The 18,987-nt window shown below is 43.9% G+C and overlaps 1 protein-coding gene across 17 annotated transcripts in view; it reads left to right on the top strand.

Moving 5' to 3' along the window:
- Positions 1-18,987, top strand: part of cacna1c (calcium channel, voltage-dependent, L type, alpha 1C subunit) — a 427,514-nt gene that overhangs the window by 309,208 nt on the left and 99,319 nt on the right. For all 17 annotated transcript variants that reach the window (XM_077006511.1, XM_077006509.1, XM_077006517.1 and 14 more), the window contains 11 exons: positions 8,684-8,798; positions 9,956-10,076; positions 11,157-11,226; positions 16,441-16,573; positions 16,852-16,981; positions 17,074-17,133; positions 17,312-17,418; positions 17,905-17,992; positions 18,096-18,203; positions 18,320-18,372; positions 18,504-18,650. In XM_077006511.1, the coding sequence (XP_076862626.1) occupies positions 8,684-8,798; positions 9,956-10,076; positions 11,157-11,226; positions 16,441-16,573; positions 16,852-16,981; positions 17,074-17,133; positions 17,312-17,418; positions 17,905-17,992; positions 18,096-18,203; positions 18,320-18,372; positions 18,504-18,650 (1,132 nt within the window). The remainder of the gene's footprint in view (positions 1-8,683; positions 8,799-9,955; positions 10,077-11,156; positions 11,227-16,440; positions 16,574-16,851; positions 16,982-17,073; positions 17,134-17,311; positions 17,419-17,904; positions 17,993-18,095; positions 18,204-18,319; positions 18,373-18,503; positions 18,651-18,987) is intronic.

Here is an 18,987-nt window from a genome sequence, read left to right as displayed (position 1 = left end):
TCTCGTAGCTGTCACTCTGGGTTCCCTTGTGTCTGTGTTTCCGTGCCTGTTTCTCTCGCCCCGCTCGTTTGTCTTTGTGATTCCTTGTTTATTACCACGCCCTCGTTATTACCGTCACCTGCCCCTTGTTTAATGTCATTGTATTTAAGTCCCGTCATTCCCCAGTCTGGGATCCGTGGTTTTGTCTTTCCAGTTTGTTCATGCTGTTGGTTTGTTCCTGTTTGCCTTGAGTTCTGCCGTGTTGTTTGCGTTTTGGTTTACCCGTCCTCCGTGAGTTTTGTCTGCCCTTCCGTTGTTCGCCCGCCTCGTTGTTCCCCTTGTCTGTTATCATGCCTGTTTACGTTTCATGTCTGGATAGCCTGCACGTTATGACCCCTGCCTGTTCTATCGACTCTGGTTTTGGTATTCCCTGTATTAAATCTCGCTCATCTCTGCATTTGTGTCCGTCTCCTCGCTCCGTGGCGCGAGCCACGTTACACACACAATGTAACTCCTTCTGTCCCTATACTTCTCCATTAACTCTCAAAGCAAACATAGCATCTGTGGTGCACTTAGCTGGCATGAAATCATACTGCTGCTCACAGATCTCTACCTCTCCTCTAAGCCTAGCTTCCTCTACTCTTTCCCAGATTTTCAGGCTGTGACTGATCAACTTTATTCCCCTGTAATTACTACAGCTCTGAACGTCGCCCTTATTCTTGAAAATCGGCACCATTACATTTACATTTATGGCATTTGGCAGACGCCCTTATCCAGAGCGACTTACATTTTTATCTCATTTTTTTAAATACAAGTGAGCAATTGAGGGTTAAGGGCCTTGCTCAGGGGCACCTCACTCATGGCCTCAGGTCTGGGAATCGAACCCATGACCCTCCGGTCACAAGACCAGGGGCCTCATGTACAAAGACTTGTTGCTTACCAAGCAGCCACCCATCACGCCCTCTGCTAGCTTGTAATCTTATCCCAACCATGCAGTTTGTAAGGATGTACGAATCATTGGGTTGATCCAGGCCAATGTGCCACTACATTAGTAAGGCACATTTTTGCATCACAGATTATTTGCACGTTTATGGAATTAAAGTGTTTTCTATTCACATAAGCAAATTCCTCCTCAGCTGGTGCCTTTATAGAAATGTGTGTGCAGTTGATCGCTTCGATTATATTAGGGAAACCGGCTATCGCTGCAAGTTGCGCTTTAATGTTTGCCTGGTCAACCGTTTCATATGGGAACTTTATATAACTAGCTGACGTGTTACGGTGGGTCGGCCAGGAAGCCACCAGAGGGCGCGTGCACTTACCTGCTCACGCACCTTGCACGCGCCCCCTTGCACTAAGCCACTTCCCCGGTCGGATTCACCTGATTATTGACACCTGTTCACCCTTAGTCTGCACTCTTTTTATGTCGTGCAGTCCAGTGCTGCACATTCCTTGGAGGACTTCGGCGTCTCAGACGTTATACAAGACAAAGCTTGTTTATCTGCTCTGTGTGAGCTGAGTGTTTTGTTTTGCCTTGTTTTTGCGTGCTCTTTTATGTTGTGATATGGATAATAAAACTCCAGACGTACAACCAGTGCCTCCGGCCGTCTCTATACCCCCGTCTCAGAATGTGCAGCCTGAAGCAGCCGGAGGCAGCGAGACGTTACCCCTGGAGGTCCTAGCGTATCAAGGCAGGACGCTAGGCAAACAGCAGCAGGAGCTGAACGAGCTCCGAGAAGTACTGTCCTCCGTTACTGGATGTTTGCAAGCTCTCTCCTCCCAGATGGAGATGGAGAGAGCTATACAGGCCCACAGGGGAGAGCGAGTACCCATCGCACCCCCAGAGGCGTATGGAGGAGCTCCGGAAAGCTGCGAGGGCTTCCTCGTGCAGTGTCAGCTCTACTTCACATACCAGCCCTACCTGACGGATCACGCGAAGGTTGCGTATGTGTCTAACTGACACATACGCCTCACGCTTTCCCGTCTCACTGATAAGGCTCTCGCCTGGGGGGCGGCGCAGATCTCTGGGAATTCGCCCCTGTCCCAGGACTGCGATGCCTTTATCCGTGAGTTCCGGGAGGTATTCCACCACCCGCGCCAGGGACGTGCCTGCGAACAAAGCCTGCTCCGTCTGCGCCAGGGAATCAGGTCCGCCACCGAGACGCGTGCACGCACTGGATGGCCGGCCTGTGGGCGCGGGCTTCATTTCTCACCGCACTGCACCTGTTCGTTTGCACTTCCAAGGTCGCACAGAGTCCGTAAGCTTTTATGTTCTCCCCGTGACTCGTTATCCTGTCACATTAGGACTCCCTTGGTTTAGACTGCACAACCCCGTAATTAATTGGAACACTGGCAGGTTGGTGAGGTGGGTCACGCCCCTCCGTAGGGTCAGGGTCCCCCCCCAGGGTGCTGGTGCAGTCAACCAGCATAGAGAGTCCCAACATCACTGTCCATCAGAGCATTCCGCCGCAATATCGAGACCTAGGAGAGGTTTTCAGCGCGGTAAAAGCTACACATCTCCCTCCCCATCGTCTGTGGGATTGTATCGTCACTCTGAGGGAAGGCACCACTCCCCCTCGCGGCAGAGTTTACCCTCTATCACAAGAAGAGGAGCGCATTATGGGTCAGTACATTAAGGAGGCTCTCGCGCAGGGTTACATCACTCCTTCAACCTCGCCTGCCTCAGCCAGCGTCTTCTTCGTAAAGAAGAAGGACAGAGGCTTAAGGCCATGCGTAGATTATCGAGGGCTCAATTCCCTCTTAGTGAACTATTCCTACCCGCTGCCTTTAGTGCCCTCGGCACTGGAGCAGTAGCGGTGACTTGGTTCACTAAGTTAGATCTACGCAGCGCCTATAACCTCATCCGCATAGACAAGGGGGATGAGTGGAAGACGGCTTTTAGTACCACCACAGGGCACTATGAGTACCGTGTCTTGCCTTATGGCTTGGCTTCTGCTCCGTCATACTTCCAGGCATTCATTAACAATGTTCTACGGGAGTACCTGAATAGATGTGTCGTCGCTTACATCATTCTCATCATTCTCATTCGCATTATGTGACATTCTCATCTATTCAAACACCTTGGAACGACATGTGCAGGATGTACGAGCATGCTTCCAGTTCCAGGTGACCTACCGGCCCGGCTCGAAAAACACCCGTGCTGATGCCCTGTCTCGTTCCTTTCCTGGGAGCATGGAGTCTACCAGCGATGAGCCGGTGTTGCCTCCTGAATGCTTTGTGGGCGCGGTCGACTGGGAGAACGACAGAGCCATCGCTGCTGCCAACCCACACCCAAGCTGTCCGCCACACCGCAAGTATGTGCCCCCTGTGCAGCACACTGCATTAATTAGCTGGGCACACACCTCCGTGGGCATGGGACATCCAGGAACCACCAAAACCGCCCAGCTGCTTAGCGCACGTCACTGGTGGCCTAGATTACATTGTGATGTGCTGGCACACATAGCCTCCTGCCCAGACTGCGCATGCAGCAAAGTTCCACACACTCCACCTGCAGGTAAGCTGCTTCCTTTGCCTGTTCCGGAGCGGCCCTGGACACATATAGCGCTGGACTTTGTAACCGATCTCCCTCCCTCAGAAGGCAACATGGTGATCCTCGCCGTCATCAATCGCTTTTCTAAGATGGTGCGGTTTGTGCCCCTGCCCGGTCTGCACACCGCGTGGGAGACTGCGGATCTCCTGTTTAGGCACATGTTCCGGCAATTCGGCCTGCCCGAGGACATCGTGGCGGACAGGGGACTGCAGTTCACCTCACGTGTATAGCGGGAGTTCCTCTCAAAGTTGAACATCACTCAGGCTAACGGGCAGGTGGAGCGGACGAACCAGGAGCTGGGGAGATTCCTGAGAGCGTACTGTAGTGAGCACAACGACATCTGGTGCTCACTTCTTCCATGGGCGGAGTACGCACAAAACTCCCTGGTACAGGCCAGCACAGGTTTGACTCCGTTTGAATGCGTGTTTGGTCGCCAGCCGTCCCTTTACCCATGGAACGCTCCTGCGTCAGACCAGCCAACCATAGAGGAGTGGTGCAGAAGGAGTGAGAGGGTGTGGGCAGACACCCATCTCAGGCTGAAAGAAGCAGTCCGGCGCTTCAAGCTGAAGGCAAACCGCAGGAGGAGCGAAGCGCCCTCCTACCGGATCGGAGACAGGGTTTGGGTCTCCACGGGAGATGGGAGACTGAGACCACGTGGTAAGCTGGGGGATCGCTACGCCGGTTACAGAATCAGTCTGCCAGAGAACCGTCGCATCTCACAGGCCTTCCACGTCTCTGCTCTTAAAACTGCCCGAGAGGGACCACTGAGCGACAGTGGGACCGCTAGGCCACCCTCTCCTCTGCAGCTTCAGGACGGTCCGGCGTACCTGGTGCACTGGCTAGTGGACTCCCGAGGAAGGGGTAGAGGCCTTCAGTACTTGGTGGACTGGGTAGGCTACGGGCCTGAAGAGCGCAGTTGGGTTCCGGCCTCCCAGGTGCTGTGGCCCTCCCTCATCGCCTCCTTCTACCGGGCTCATCCCAACCATCCTGCACCACGGGGTCCTGGAAGACCTAGGGTTCATCGGCTGAATGCTCTTTTGTGTTGTGATATGGATAATAAAACTCCAGATGTACAACCAGTGCCTCCGGCGGCCTCTATACCCCCGTCACAACATGCAGATGATCTCATCCAAAACAGCTGGCATGGCCTGGCTCAGAGATGACTGGGATATCCCCGACTGGTCTGCCAGTTCTCTTTGAAATGAGCCAGTCGCCAGGAAGCCGAGCGCTGTCAGACCTGTAAAGGAACTGGCAATGCGCAACTCCTCGCATTTCTCTCTCCAAAACTGGACCCAACTCAGCACAAGAGGACAGCTCTTGGAAATCTGAAACGGCTTATAAGCCACTCATCATCATGGGCTAAAAAATCATAATGGTCACGGAAAACGCGCTCTCGGTGAATTCGGCCATTAGCAATATCTTCCATTAATGCCAACGCTGCCATCTCCCAAGAACTCCAGCGCAACATTTAATGCATATTTATATAATCAAGGCTTAGTGGAAACACGTTGAATGATTATTTCAGTATGGCAGAGAAATTGTCTGATTAATTTACTGTTTACTTTTCTCATTAATTTACTTTATTTTACCCAATAAGGGCTTACTACAATGTGTGGGTGAAGGATATCTTAATAGTTGTAATTTCAATTCATCACCTCTAAGTGTCGCTAATTGATGAAAACACATTAGAAACATGCGTACGCCTGAGGTGAAGGTGTTGTGGGTGTACGCACTTTCTCACATTCAAATCACATTTTGTACATCTGACCGTTTGCATGAAACATAGCGTACGCAATGTTTTTGTGCGTACGCACCGTTCTTACATGAGGCCCCAGTTCCCTAACCGCCAGGCCATGACTGGCATCTTCTGACCTTCCAAGATTCCAATAACCCAGTCAAAAACTCCACTGCTGTCTCTCCCTAACATTTCCATGCCTCCACTGGAATATCATCTGGTCCACCTGCCTTACCACACTTCATTCTCCGAATTGCAGCCCTAACTTCCTCCTTGCTCACCTGGGGCACTTCCTGATTCACAACCTTTACCTCTTCTAACCTTCTTTCCCTTTCATTCTCTTGATTTATCAGTTCCTCAAAATACTCCTTCCACCTTCCCAAGACACTCTCCTCACCAGACAACACATTTCCATCTTTATCATTTATCATCCTAACCTGCTGCACATCCTGCCCATCACGGTTTGTCTTTCTGGCCAATCTGTACAGATCCTTTTCCCCTTCCTTAGTGTCCAACTTCTCATACAGCTTGCTGTATGCCTTCTCTTTAGCTTCTGCCACTGCTCTCTTTGCCTTATGACACATCTCCTTGTACCTCTGTCTACTTTCTTCATCTCGCTGAAAATCCCAATTCTTTTTAGCTAACCACTTTCCTCTCAAACTTTCCTGAACTTCCTCATTCCACCACCACAACTCCTTGTCTATCTTCCTCTGTCCTGAGGTCACACCAAGTACCTTCCTAGCCACATCCCTCACTGCATTTGAAGTCTCATCCCAGGTATCCAGAACACCACCACCATTACCCAGTACATGCCTCACCTCATCCCTGAATTTTACACCACAGTCCTCATCCTTTAACTTCCACCACCTGATCTTAGGTTCCGCTCTCACTCCCTTCCTCTTCTTCACCTCCAAAACCATCTTGCATATCACCATCCTATGCTGTTTAGCTACACTCTCCCCTGGTAACACCTTACAATCACTAACCTCTTTCAGGTTTCGTCTCCTACAGAGGATATAGTCGACCTGTGTGCATCTTCCCCCACTCTTATACGTTACCCTGTGCTCTTCCTTTTTCTTAAAGTAAGTGTTAACTACAGCCATCTTTATCCTTTTAGCAAAATTTACCAACATTTGTCCTTCTGTATTCCTTTCTTTAACACCATATCTACCCAACACCTCCTCATCACCACTGTTCCCTCCACCAACATGTCAATTTAAATCTGCTCCAATAACCACTCTCTCTTCTTTAGGAACCTGCAAAACAACTTCATCTAACTCTCTCCAGAATTCTTCTTTCTCCTCCATATCACAACCTACCTGACTAGCATAAGCACTGATGACATTCATCATCACCCCATCAATCTCTAACTTTACACAGAACACCCTGTCACTTACTCTCTTTACCTCCACTACACTCTTAACTCATCCTTCAGGATTACCCCTACTCCATTTCTCTTCCTGTCTACACCATGATAGAAGAGTTTGAAGCCACCACCAATGCTTCTGGCCTTGCTCCCCTTCCATTTGGTCTCCTGTACACACAGTATATCTATCTTCCTCCTCTCCATCGCATCAGCTAGCTCTCTCCCTTTACCTGTCATAGAGCCCACATTCAACGTACCAACTCTAACCTCCACCTTCCTGCTCTGCCTCCTCTCCTTCAGCTTCAGAACCCTCTTCCCCCCTCTCCTCCTCCTCCTTGTCCCAACAGTAGTACAATTTCCGCTAAAGCCCTGTTGGACAACAGCACCAGTGGCGGTCGTTGTTAACCTGGGCCTCGACCGATCCGGTATGGAATTGCTATTTTTGATCCACATCATTTGATTTGGTGCAGTTTTTACACCGGATGCCCTTCCTGACCCAACCCTCCCTATTTATCCGGGCTTGGGACCTTCTCAAGGACTACCGAAGGAGGACCATGTGCATCCAATGGTTCAAACATCCTGAAGTTGGTGCCATGTATCAGGATGACAATGCACCAATATACACAGCAAGACTGGTGAAAGATTGGTTTGAAGTTAAACATCTCCCATGGCCTGCACAGTCACCAGATCTAAATATTACTGAGCCACTTTGGGGTGTTTTGGAGGAGCAAATCAGGAAACGTTTTCCTCCACCAGCATCACGTAGTGACCTGGCCACTATCCTGCAAGAAGAATGGCTTAAAATCCCTCTGACCACTTTGCAGGACTTGTACATGTCATTCCCAAGACAAATTGATGCTGTATTGGCCGCAAAAGGAGGCCCTACACCATATTAATAAATTATTATGGTATAAAACCAGGTGTTACAGTTTCATTGTCCAACATATAATTTGGACAACATTGTACAACATATAAAATACTTTGGAAACCCATAGGAAAGTATTCAACCATAAAAATGTATTCACTCTCACTTATGTTTCATAATTCCATGCAATTTGAGGGCATTTGCATATAGGACACATGGATGAGATTTAGTCGTATAATAGAACAAAGTTCCATAGTCTTGTAGCTATAGCACCAAATTAACTGCCACTCATTGACTAAAATATATTAACTGCCACTCATTGACTAAAATATATTGCAAGAGACAGGGGCAATGTAGAGAGGACACAAAGGTATGTAGGAGCAAGCTCATGAAGGACCTAAAAGTTGTGTGGCTATTGCATGGTAACTATATCATAGGTATGAAGTTTGAATTCACTGATGATATCTAAGCAACTTATTAGGGAGACCACTCACATCGGTGACTATCCAACCCTATCACCATTTATCTCAACAACAGTTCCCACTCTATTCCTACCATCACCTCCTCATGCCCATCATTATGTACTTCCCTATCCAAATCCAATCCCTGTGTGTGCCAACAGCATTTAGTGCTGTCCAAAATATTATAGCATGCAGCATATTAAAGCTAAACCTCTATAATAACCTCTGTAAAACCAGTCTGAAGAGGCTGGTGTCCTTTCTATAAACAGTCAAGGTGAGTGAGGAAGGGGAATTGACATGTGCACGTTTATATACATATAATGAAGGACAAATCAAGAGATAGGTGAGACACACAAATATAGGGAAAGCTAACAAGGAGCATGGCACAACAACAAACACACATAAAACACATGCACACAGTGGATTGCACCAGGGGTGCAGGACAGGTGTGTGTGTGTGTGTGTGTGTGTGTGTGTGTGTGTGTGTGTGTGTGTGTGTGTGTGTGTGTGTGTGTGTGTGCGCGTGCGTGCGTGTGTGTGCATTACCATTACATAACCCAGGATCAATTGTTTTGTCACTCACATTGATGTGTGTATACTACATCTGAAAGGCCTTGTACTGTTATTCGGGTTTTCTGCTGAAGCTCCACCTTATTATTTATGAATGTATATATAAATGGATACATTTATATTATTCAAAAATATATACTAAAGCTCCTGAACTGAAACAGATATCCTCCTGAATGTATTCTTGGCTATTGCTGTGGACAACCTGGCAGATGCAGAAAGCCTGACATCAGCTCAGAAAGAGGAAGAGGAAGAGAAGGAGAGGAGGAAGCTGGCTAGGTAATTAGACAAGAATGTATGCCACACTCTAAATACCTCTAGGAGTAATGGTCTTAGGACTTGGAGAAAGTTTGAGTTTGAGTTTGTTTCTATGAAATAATTTAATAACTTTTATCTATTTTAATACATATGTATTACGCATTTTCGTGAGTCAGGTTTAAAATGTTCTGTTATTGTGCTGGTGTAATGTGATTGAAGCAGAACATAAGCACTGAAAAGAGCAATGTTTATTAGGAGCAATTATACAATCAGCGGGCTTAGAACAGTCTATGGTCTAAAAGCCAGAACAATCACACATTGGAACCAAACTGGAGTACATAATACACTAGGAGCAGAACGTGAAATCAAACACAAAACGGATTAACAAGCAAAGCTTGGTTTAAATGCAGGTAGCCAGAACATAGAGAACAACAAAATACACAAAGTAATGAAAAGACAACAAACACCTAGGAGAAACTATGTGAAACTATAGAAGCTGGTCAAATGTTTATTACCTCAGCAGTCAAAAATGTATTACTGTGCGTTCTTGAAGCTATGACAGTGCAAATAATAAACACAATAAACACAGTGTAAATAAACACAAAACTTTAGAATTCTTGGATTTCAGCAGGAAAGCCCTTGATATATTTTCCAAGACATATATAACTGAGGTGTTTCAGTCTGCAATTTCGTAGTTTTGTGTGACCAAATTCAAAATCAAACAATTTATGAATATTTTAAAGCAGAAATCCAGAAAATGCCAAGGGGTCCACAGATTTTCTATTATAAGTATGAAACACTTTACAATTATACATGTTAAATTTGAGCTTTGTTTACTTGTGAACATTTGCTTATATAAAAATTAGCTTTTAATGAAATATTAAGTTATTATCAGAGGTGTCAATTCCAGGTTCAGAAAGTAAAAGTCCTCACCAGGACTTTGCTCAAGCTTGCTAGATTTTCTAATTAGTGCAATCCAGGTAAAATTAGTGGAATCAACACAATCCAGGAAGCCTGAGCAAAATTCTGGTGAGGACTTTTACTTTCTGAACCTGAAATTGACACCTCTGGTTATTATAGGCAACTTACAAATATTTTCACATTCAGCTCATTTTGTGCATGGTGAGTAGTATTTGGGAAAGCTTGTTTTCAATGTATGATTACCACAATGACAACAGAATGACCAGCCCAGAGAAGCAGCAAGACAATGAGAAACCTCCAATAGAGGAAGAGAAACAAGAGGAGAAGATTGAGCTGAAATCAATCACCTCAGATGGAGAAACACCAACAACCACCAAAGTAAGATATATACAGACACACTCTCACAAACAAAAACATAAAGTTATCAGGTAAAATGATAGCCATGAATGTGATTTTTCGTGTTGTTGTGTCAGGAAGCCATGTCAATAAAATACTGGGTATTTTAGCTGTCATATGTAGTGTACAGATATGAATGAGTAACTTAAAAGTTCTTTGCTTATTAAGGACATCTGAAGCATCGTGTTGTTCTGGAAACCTTGTGTACTTCACAAGTTTTACTACCTATGAACACACTACAATACAGTGTGTCATGCAACGAAGGCCCCCTGCCGGCCGCGCATCATCTGCATTGGCAGTCCTGTTGTTGTGACATTGTCCTCGTTCCTCAAGTGGACGTGGCCCATTAGCAAAACTGACACCTAAGAGCCGTTTGTCTTTTTATATAAGTCCTGTCTTTATACCAATTGACTGCTGACTATTGTATCTTTCATCATATTTTGCAGTGGTGCACTTCAATCATTAAATCGTCAATTTTTGCTGAGACTGGCATGATTGCTTCCTTCTTTTTTTGCACTGCCTTGCCTGTCACACATTGCAGTTACTTCCTGGAATCTTCTAAGGTTTAAATGATGATCCAAAGTACACATATGTGCTTCATACAGGCAAATAATTGAAGCTTTCATGCACTTCTTCTCTGGCATATTTTCATATTGCTTTCTGTATGAATCTGATAAAATTGTCCTTTTTGAACCCTAACATAATACTGGTAATACTGTTTTATGTCTTATGGTTCTTTGCCATGTATTGTCCTAGTAATTCATCCTATATTATAATCACACTATCTGGTGCTCTCAGAAACAGGATGGATTGCCTACTTAGTTCTTGGTTCCTGTCTAGACTGCTTTCTAATGTCATCTTATGTTACCTTGAGTTTTTTTTCTTGCCTCCTTGCTTTTTCTGACTCCTTGCTCTTTAGAGATCTGATAGTGATCATTATGGATCCGTCTGTGCGAAGACATTTACGCATAGAATGTATATTGTATGGAGTTTACAATAGCTTGATGTAAGCCTCAGCAATTGCAAGTTATCTAATATTAGTGTTGTGTGTGTGATTTGCAGATCAACATTGATGACTACACAGGGGATGAGAATGAAGAGAAGAATCCATATCCAGTAAATGACTTCCCAGGTACCACAAAGCTATTTTTGAATGGCAAAGGATCAGTACCCAGTATCAAATAACTGCAGGCAGACAGCTCAATCAGACAATCAATATGAAAACCATATTTTTAATATATAAATATCTTTATATTTTTAAGCAAACATATTATATTATTATGCAAACAAAATTATGTTTACATACAGTATGGCTTCAAGTGCATAATAAAGTACAGGGCACAAAACATAACAGTCATTGCCTGGTGGTAGAGAACTGGGGCCTCATGTACAAAGACTTGCGTGGATTTCTTACTAAAAATTGGCACGTACAAATCCAGAAAATGGATTGTATGAATGTATGAAACCGTGCGTACGCCGGAATCCACGCTGCGCTTTAATTTGTCCTGGCTCTGGGTTCGCTGGGTGCTCCACCACCTCCAACCATGCAGTTTGTAAGGATGTACGAATCATTGGGTTGATCCAGGCCAACGTGCCACTACATTAGTAAGGCACATTTTTGCATCACATATTATTTGCACGTTTATGGAATTAAAGTGCTTTCTATTCACATAGAAAGTCGATCGCTCTGATTACATTAGGGAAACCGGCGATCGCTGCAAATTGCGCTTTAATGTTTGCCTGGTCAACCACTTCATATGGGAACTTTATATACCTAGCTGACATGCAGATGATCCCATCCAAAACAGCTGACATGGCCCGGCTCAGAGATGACTGAGATATCCCCGACCGGGCTGCCAGTTCTCTTTGAAACGAGCCAGTCGCCAGGAAGCCGAGCGTTGTCGCAACTCCTCGCGCTTCTCTCTCCAAAACTGGACCCAACTCAACACAAGAGGACAGTTCTTGGAAATCTGAAACGGCTTATAAGCCACTCATCATCATGGGCTAAAGAATCATAATGGTCATGGAAAACGCGCTCTCGGCGAATTCGGCCATTATCAATATCTTCCAGTAATGCCAACGCTGCCATTTCCCAAGAACTCCAGCGAAACATTTAATGCATGTTTATATAATCTAGGCTAAGTGGAAACACGTTGAATGATTATTTCAGTAAGGCAGTGAAATTGTCTGATTAATTTACTTTATTTTACCCAATAAGGGCTTACTACAATGTTTGCGTGAAGGATATCTTAATAGTTGTAATTGCAATGCATCACCTCTAAGTGTCGCTAATTGACAAAAACACATTAGAAACTGCGTACGCCAGATGTAAAGGTGTCGTGGGTGTACGCACTTTCTCACGTTCAAATCACATTTCGTACATCTGACCGTTTGCGTGAAACATAGCGTATGCAATGTTTTTGTGTGTACGCATCGTTCGTACATGAGGCCCCAGGTCTTGTGACTAGAGGGTCGTGGGTTCAATTCCCAGACCTGAGGCCATGACTAAGGTACCCTTGAGCAAGGCACCTAACCCCAACTGCTCCCTGGGCGCTGGGCTCGGGCTGCCCACCGCTCTGGGCACGTGTGATCCACAGCCCCCTAGTAATCACTAGTGTGTGTCTGTGTGTGTTCTAAGTGCACAGATGGGTTAAAAGCGGAGGACAAATTTAGATTGCGGTGAAATTGACAAAATATGGCACATTTAACATTTAAAAAAATAACTGTGCTCTTAAAGATCTAATACTTCACAGTAAAGATAAGGTCCATACCTGTACCTTGTGGTCAGATGTGACATCCTTATTGTTACATCTACACTAAGTGATACACCTGTTTAAAAGCTGGTGTAACATGAAGCAATCGGAGTGTAGACGCATTTGCTGAGAGGATTTATTGGGGGGCAAATCCATAATCAGAGTTGTTAAAACGGTCCAAGACAATTTACCAGTGCAGAAAAAAACTGAAAAAACACAGCAAAGTACAAGCATGAAATAAGAACTTCAAAATCACAAGGACTTCAAATCACAAAAACAAAAAAGCACAAAAACAAACATAAAAACAAGACCTGACTAACAGTTACGGTAGCAGCTGTACTTGACAGCTGGACCTGCAGGCCACCACACTTTTTTTGATTCAACTCCTTTGAACACAGATGTTTAATGTTAGAAATTTGTCAGTAACCTTTCATAAATTAAATATAGCTACTATGTATACAGTATTATATATCAGAGATATATACAAATGTCACAAGTCAATACGAGGATAATCTTAGGGACAGGAGATGGAAAAAAACTGTTTTATATATTAGCAGTATTGATGGCTAAGTAGCTAGCGAAACAAAAAAAATATATAATAACTATACCGGTGTGTTTTCAGTGCCTTATGAAATGTCATGTGGTCATTCCAGTGCCTTTAATTTGTTTTCCACATTCTTTACATGTCACTGTCCTTCGGTTATGTCCAAGGATTTTAAACTCCCTATAGCCAAAGGCTCCATATATGGTACTCCAGCCGAAGCCATGGCACCCTTGTTTGTTTACATGTCGTCAAGTCATACAGAGGACATACAAATTGCATTATTCTCCTTCCCAAGTTACAGCAAAAAATAACAACATGAAAGTTGACTAAGAAGTAAAATAAAATTATAATAAAAGAATAATAAAAAGAGATACACTAACTGTACAAGATCAGAGATATAGACATACATGCGACAAAAGACACAATAGTGCAATACAAGAGTAGTAAAGTGGTAAGAATGACAGTACCAGTATAACATGTATAGACATTAGTGCAATATAGAGATATTAAAGTTTATGGCTGGTAAAGTGAACAAGTGTGTACAGTTCTTTTAAGGACACAGTGGTAGGGGGAATTAAAGTGGGTAAGAAAGTGCAAGTGTGAGCAGTAGTGCATGTATGAGGTGGGTGAGTGCATAAAAGTTCTTGAAAGTTTTGTTACCAAGTTTCAGTACTGTGTTGATCAGGATGCTGTGTGAGTGTGTGCAGGGGTTAGAAGGGGGAGGTGGGGCACGGAGAGTTCAGAATCCTTACAGCCTGGTGGATGTAGCTGTACCTCAGTCTGGTGGTTCTAGCCCGAGACTCCGCAGTCTCCTTTCTGATGGCAGTAGGCTGAAGAAGCTGTGTAGTGGGTGGGTAGGATCTCCTGCCCGGCAGAGGGCTTTTCATGTGAGGCGGGAGCTGAATAAGTCCAGAAGGGAGGGGAGAGAGATGCCAACGATCTTCTCATCTGCACTCACAATGCGCTGGATGGTCCTGCAGCAGGATGCTTTGCAGGCCCCATACCATCAGAATGCTCTCGATGGCCCCACTGTAGAAGGTGCTCATGATGCGGGTGGGGGTTCCAGCTCTTCTTAGTTTGTGGAGAAAGTAGAGCCACTGATTAGCCTTCCTGGCTAATGATGCTGAGTTGGTGGTCCAGGAGAGTTCCTCTATGACTTGCACACCCAGGAACTTACATTTACATTTTATGGCATTTGGCAGATGCCCTTATCCAGAGCAACTTACATTTTTATCTCATTTTTATACAAGTGAGCAATTGAGGCTTAAAGGCCTTGCTCAGGGGTACCTCAGTCATGACCTCAGGTCTGGGAATCGAACCCACGACCCTCCGGTCACAACACCAGTTCCCTAACCACCAGGCCATGACTGCCCGGAACTTGGTGCTGCTCACACTCTCCACAGCAGTACAGCAGTACAGTTGAACAGGGGAGTACACAACAATGTCCTTGGTCTTGTGTATATATATATATATATAATATTTTTAGAAATAGAGAAGTGATGTACAGAAGTGAACAGTGAATCTTATTAAATGAACATCCAAATGTCAATTTGTGAAGCAGACAGACAGATAAACATAAGGGACACACATAAGATAAACATAAGGGACACACAGATAAAAGATATAGATTCTCATTGTTGATTAGTAACTCCTTTTACAGCAATTACTTCAAACAACCTCTGTAACCATAAATGAGTGTACCGCCCACTTCAGATCTTGCCACAGCATTTCTATGGGATTGAGGTCCAGAGTGCAAATCTTCTTTCTCTTAAGCCATTCCTTGGAAGTTTCATTGGAAAGCTTTGGGTTGTTGTCTTGTTGCATAATCCATTTCCATCCAAGTTTCAACTCCCTCACTGATGGCAGGAGATTCTGGTCAATAATTTGTTGATAGGGCCTGGGAATGGAAGGTTCCCTGGAGGAGGAAAAGCAGGCCCAGACCTTCACATTTCCACCACCATGCTTCACTTTTGGGAGGAGTTTCTTCTCTTTATATGCAGTGTTGACTTTTCTCCAAATATGGTGCCTGGGATTGTGGCCAAATAATAAATTTTTAGATTCATCTGTCTGAGAATGGTCGTTCATTTCAAGTGCTCTGCAAGAGCTCTCTGGCATAGTTTAAATAGGCATCTTTGTACTTTATTAAGAGCAGAGGCTTCCTTCTACAAATTCTCCCATGAATGTCATGTCTATTGATTTTTTTACCTGATTGAAGAAGCATGTACATTTATCACAGATGCTGCAACAGACGTCTGCAACTCTCTGGAGGTGATGTGTGGGTTGGCCTTTACCTGAATTATTTTTCTGGTGCTTCTTGTTTTGGTTACCCTCAACTTCTGGGCAGAGTTGCAGTGATGCTGAGTGTTCCATTTGTAAATGGTTTGTCTTACAGTGGATGGATGGAGCTGGAATCTTTTGGAGATGGTCTTGTAGCTTTCCCCAGACTGATGGGCTGTCAACACATTCTTGTCCTTGGATGTCTCCTTTCCTCTCAACATTGTTGATCTGTGTGCTTTACACCTTGGCATGACAGTGGTTTGGTTGTTTTATTCTCCCTTTTAATCATTGTGGCTCAAATCTTTTCCCAAGGATGTCTCACTTGATTGTTCTGCTTAATTGATTTCTTGAGCACTCACATTTGTTTTACCTGAGTCTTTTACCTAATTGACTTTACCAATGTAGCTGTGGTTCATTTACTTTTACATATACTCTGATTCCATGTTTCATTCATATACAAATAACTGGTGACGATAAAACGAGTGAATCATGGTAAAACAACAGAAAAATCTAAACTACTCAAGGAGTTCAGTTTACAAATTACAGTTTGCTTGTAAAATGTATAGCAGTATATTTAGTACAGCTATAAATTAGATTATGTAATAAAGTGACCATTTAATGTATCAAAATAGAGATGGACCCTTGCTGTAGTTATAATAGCAGTAAACTAGTATGATGGTGTTGAACATATAACCTCTTCTGTATTCCATGAATATGACTTCCATAACAAAGTTGTTGGATTCACTGTCTCTTTCTCCTGCCTACACCACAGGAGAGGAAGATGATGAGGAGCCAGAGATGCCAGTGGGTCCAAGGCCACGGCCACTTTCAGAAATTCAGCTGAAGGAGAAAGCTATTCCCATGCCTGAGGCCAGGGCTTTCTTCATCTTCAGCCATACCAACAAGTAAGATGGTTTTGGCCTAGAACCTCACCTTCTTCTCCAGTCATATATTCTTTATCAGCACCACACAGCCATCTATATTATCTGATTGCAGAAGGATGAGTTTCAGCACTTATGTTTTACTGTTCCTTAGTTAACCCTCGCACATACACGGGTAGAAATCTAATGATGCTTTTCAAGACACTCACTCTCTTTGTCTCATACTATCTAGCCTACTCTCTTTCCTCTTCCTGTCCCCTTTTTAATTTCTCTCTCTCTGTCTCCCTCTTTTTCTCTCATAGGTTTCGGGTTTTGTGTCATAAGATTGTCAACCACAATATCTTCACCAATCTCATCCTCTTCTTCATTCTGCTGAGCAGCGTTTCTCTGGCTGCAGAGGACCCAGTGAAGAGTGACTCATTCAGAAATCAGGTACAGATGTGCTTACCTTTTCCTGACGTTGTGTAGCTCTGTTACATGTGGCATAGAGTCTTTGATATGGGCATATCTGTTTTTCCTTGCAGATTCTAGGCTATGCAGATCATGTGTTTACAGGTCTCTTTACGATAGAAATCATATTAAAGGTAAAATTTGAGATGTGTTTACTCACTGCACCAAGATTATCATTACATCAGTTCATTATTTGTACATATTTGTATCTGTCACTCCCTATTATACCTAATTCTTACTATAACAAAACTATTTTATACCTAATTCACAATATAATGAATCCCTTAACTATCCTGTTTCTCATATGTGCAGATGACAGCATATGGAGCGTTCCTCCATAAGGGATCTTTTTGTCGTAACTACTTTAACATTCTGGATCTGGTGGTCGTCAGTGTCTCTCTCATCTCCTCAGGGATTCAGTGAGTACAGGCCATATCTTGTAGAGGCAATGGTGTATTTTGCAAATCCATCAGAATATGTGTTTGTACACGCATTATTTTTTAATAGTGTGTGGTGCGTAGCTGACTGTAGCATAATGGTTAGTTGTAGTTGCAGGTTGTTTTGATTGTCATTGCGGGTGCCAAACTCAGGTCACATCAAGCCTGTGAGTTTGATTTATATAATGTAATTGAACCAAATATCCATTTATTATGAATGTTTTATTCACAGAAATGTATATTTTTATAGCATTCACTACTTACTGTACATCTCACTTTCATTTAAAAGTGACCACAGACAGCTTTGCTAGAACCATTAATGTATTTAAGTTTATGTTAACAACATATAGAGAAATCACTAAAGAATAATTTTGATGCAGTGTGTGGAGACTCCACACACTGTGTCAGTCTGTGTTTCCCAGGAACTCTCAGCCTGAGCTTTGTTCCACTTTATTCTCTGCCCCACAGGTCGAGTGCCATTAATGTAGTGAAGATTTTGAGAGTTCTCAGAGTCCTCAGACCCCTGAGGGCCATCAACAGGGCCAAGGGACTCAAAGTGAGTCAGCATATCTCTTTCTCTCTCAGAGAGCTCTATCAGTATTCATGTGCCTGACACACACTCAGCATTTTACTGAGGATATGTTTATTTAAACCTACAGCACGTAGTGCAGTGTGTGTTTGTGGCAATCCGCACCATCGGGAACATCGTCATCGTCACTACTCTGTTGCAGTTCATGTTTGCTTGTATTGGAGTACAGCTATTCAAGGTCCGAACACACATGCAGCTTACATGTGTTTTGAATTATTCTGCATTATAATTAGGAAAGGGCACTTCACATACGGCTTAATCCAGGCTCCAAATATTCTCACTTCTGCTTTTCAGGGCAAATTCTATTACTGCACAGATTCTTCCAAACAGACACAAGCGGAATGCAGGTAGACACTGGAAGTTTGCCTGCACCATGGAAATAACTGCTTAGAGAAAAACTTGATTTCATGTTCAACTTTACAATATAACAAACCTTGCTAATATAGTGAATTCTTTTCTGTGCATGCGTGTTTCACAGGGGGACTTATATCCTATATAAAGATGGTAATGTTGGGAAGCCGGAGAGAGCTCAGCGCACCTGGGACAACAGTGAATTCAACTTTGATGATGTTTTGCAAGGCATGATGGCCTTGTTTGCTGTATCCACTTTTGAGGGATGGCCAGGGTATGTCTAACACAGAGACAGACAGACAAACAAACAAACACACACACACACACACACACACACACACACACACACACACACACACACACCCACTTGATGCTCACAGGAAGGTATATGTTAGTTTTAGTCTATTCTCAAATGCGACAAACATCGACACACATTAAATACCTCAACATAAACAAGAACCAAGTGCAACGCATAACGATAAAGAGACAAGCAACAAGTGCGATGGATGAACACACACACACACACACACACAGAACCACACCCAAAGGAAATACATATATGGACAAAAATGGATGGGGAGTACACATACACACATCCAAAGGGAGGGGTC

This window comes from Brachyhypopomus gauderio, chromosome 5 (genome assembly GCF_052324685.1).
Source record: "Brachyhypopomus gauderio isolate BG-103 chromosome 5, BGAUD_0.2, whole genome shotgun sequence".
NCBI classification, from domain to species: Eukaryota; Metazoa; Chordata; class Actinopteri; order Gymnotiformes; family Hypopomidae; genus Brachyhypopomus; species Brachyhypopomus gauderio.
The sequence above is the reverse complement of the archived record's forward strand: the minus strand, read 5'-3'. Positions and strand labels throughout refer to the sequence as shown.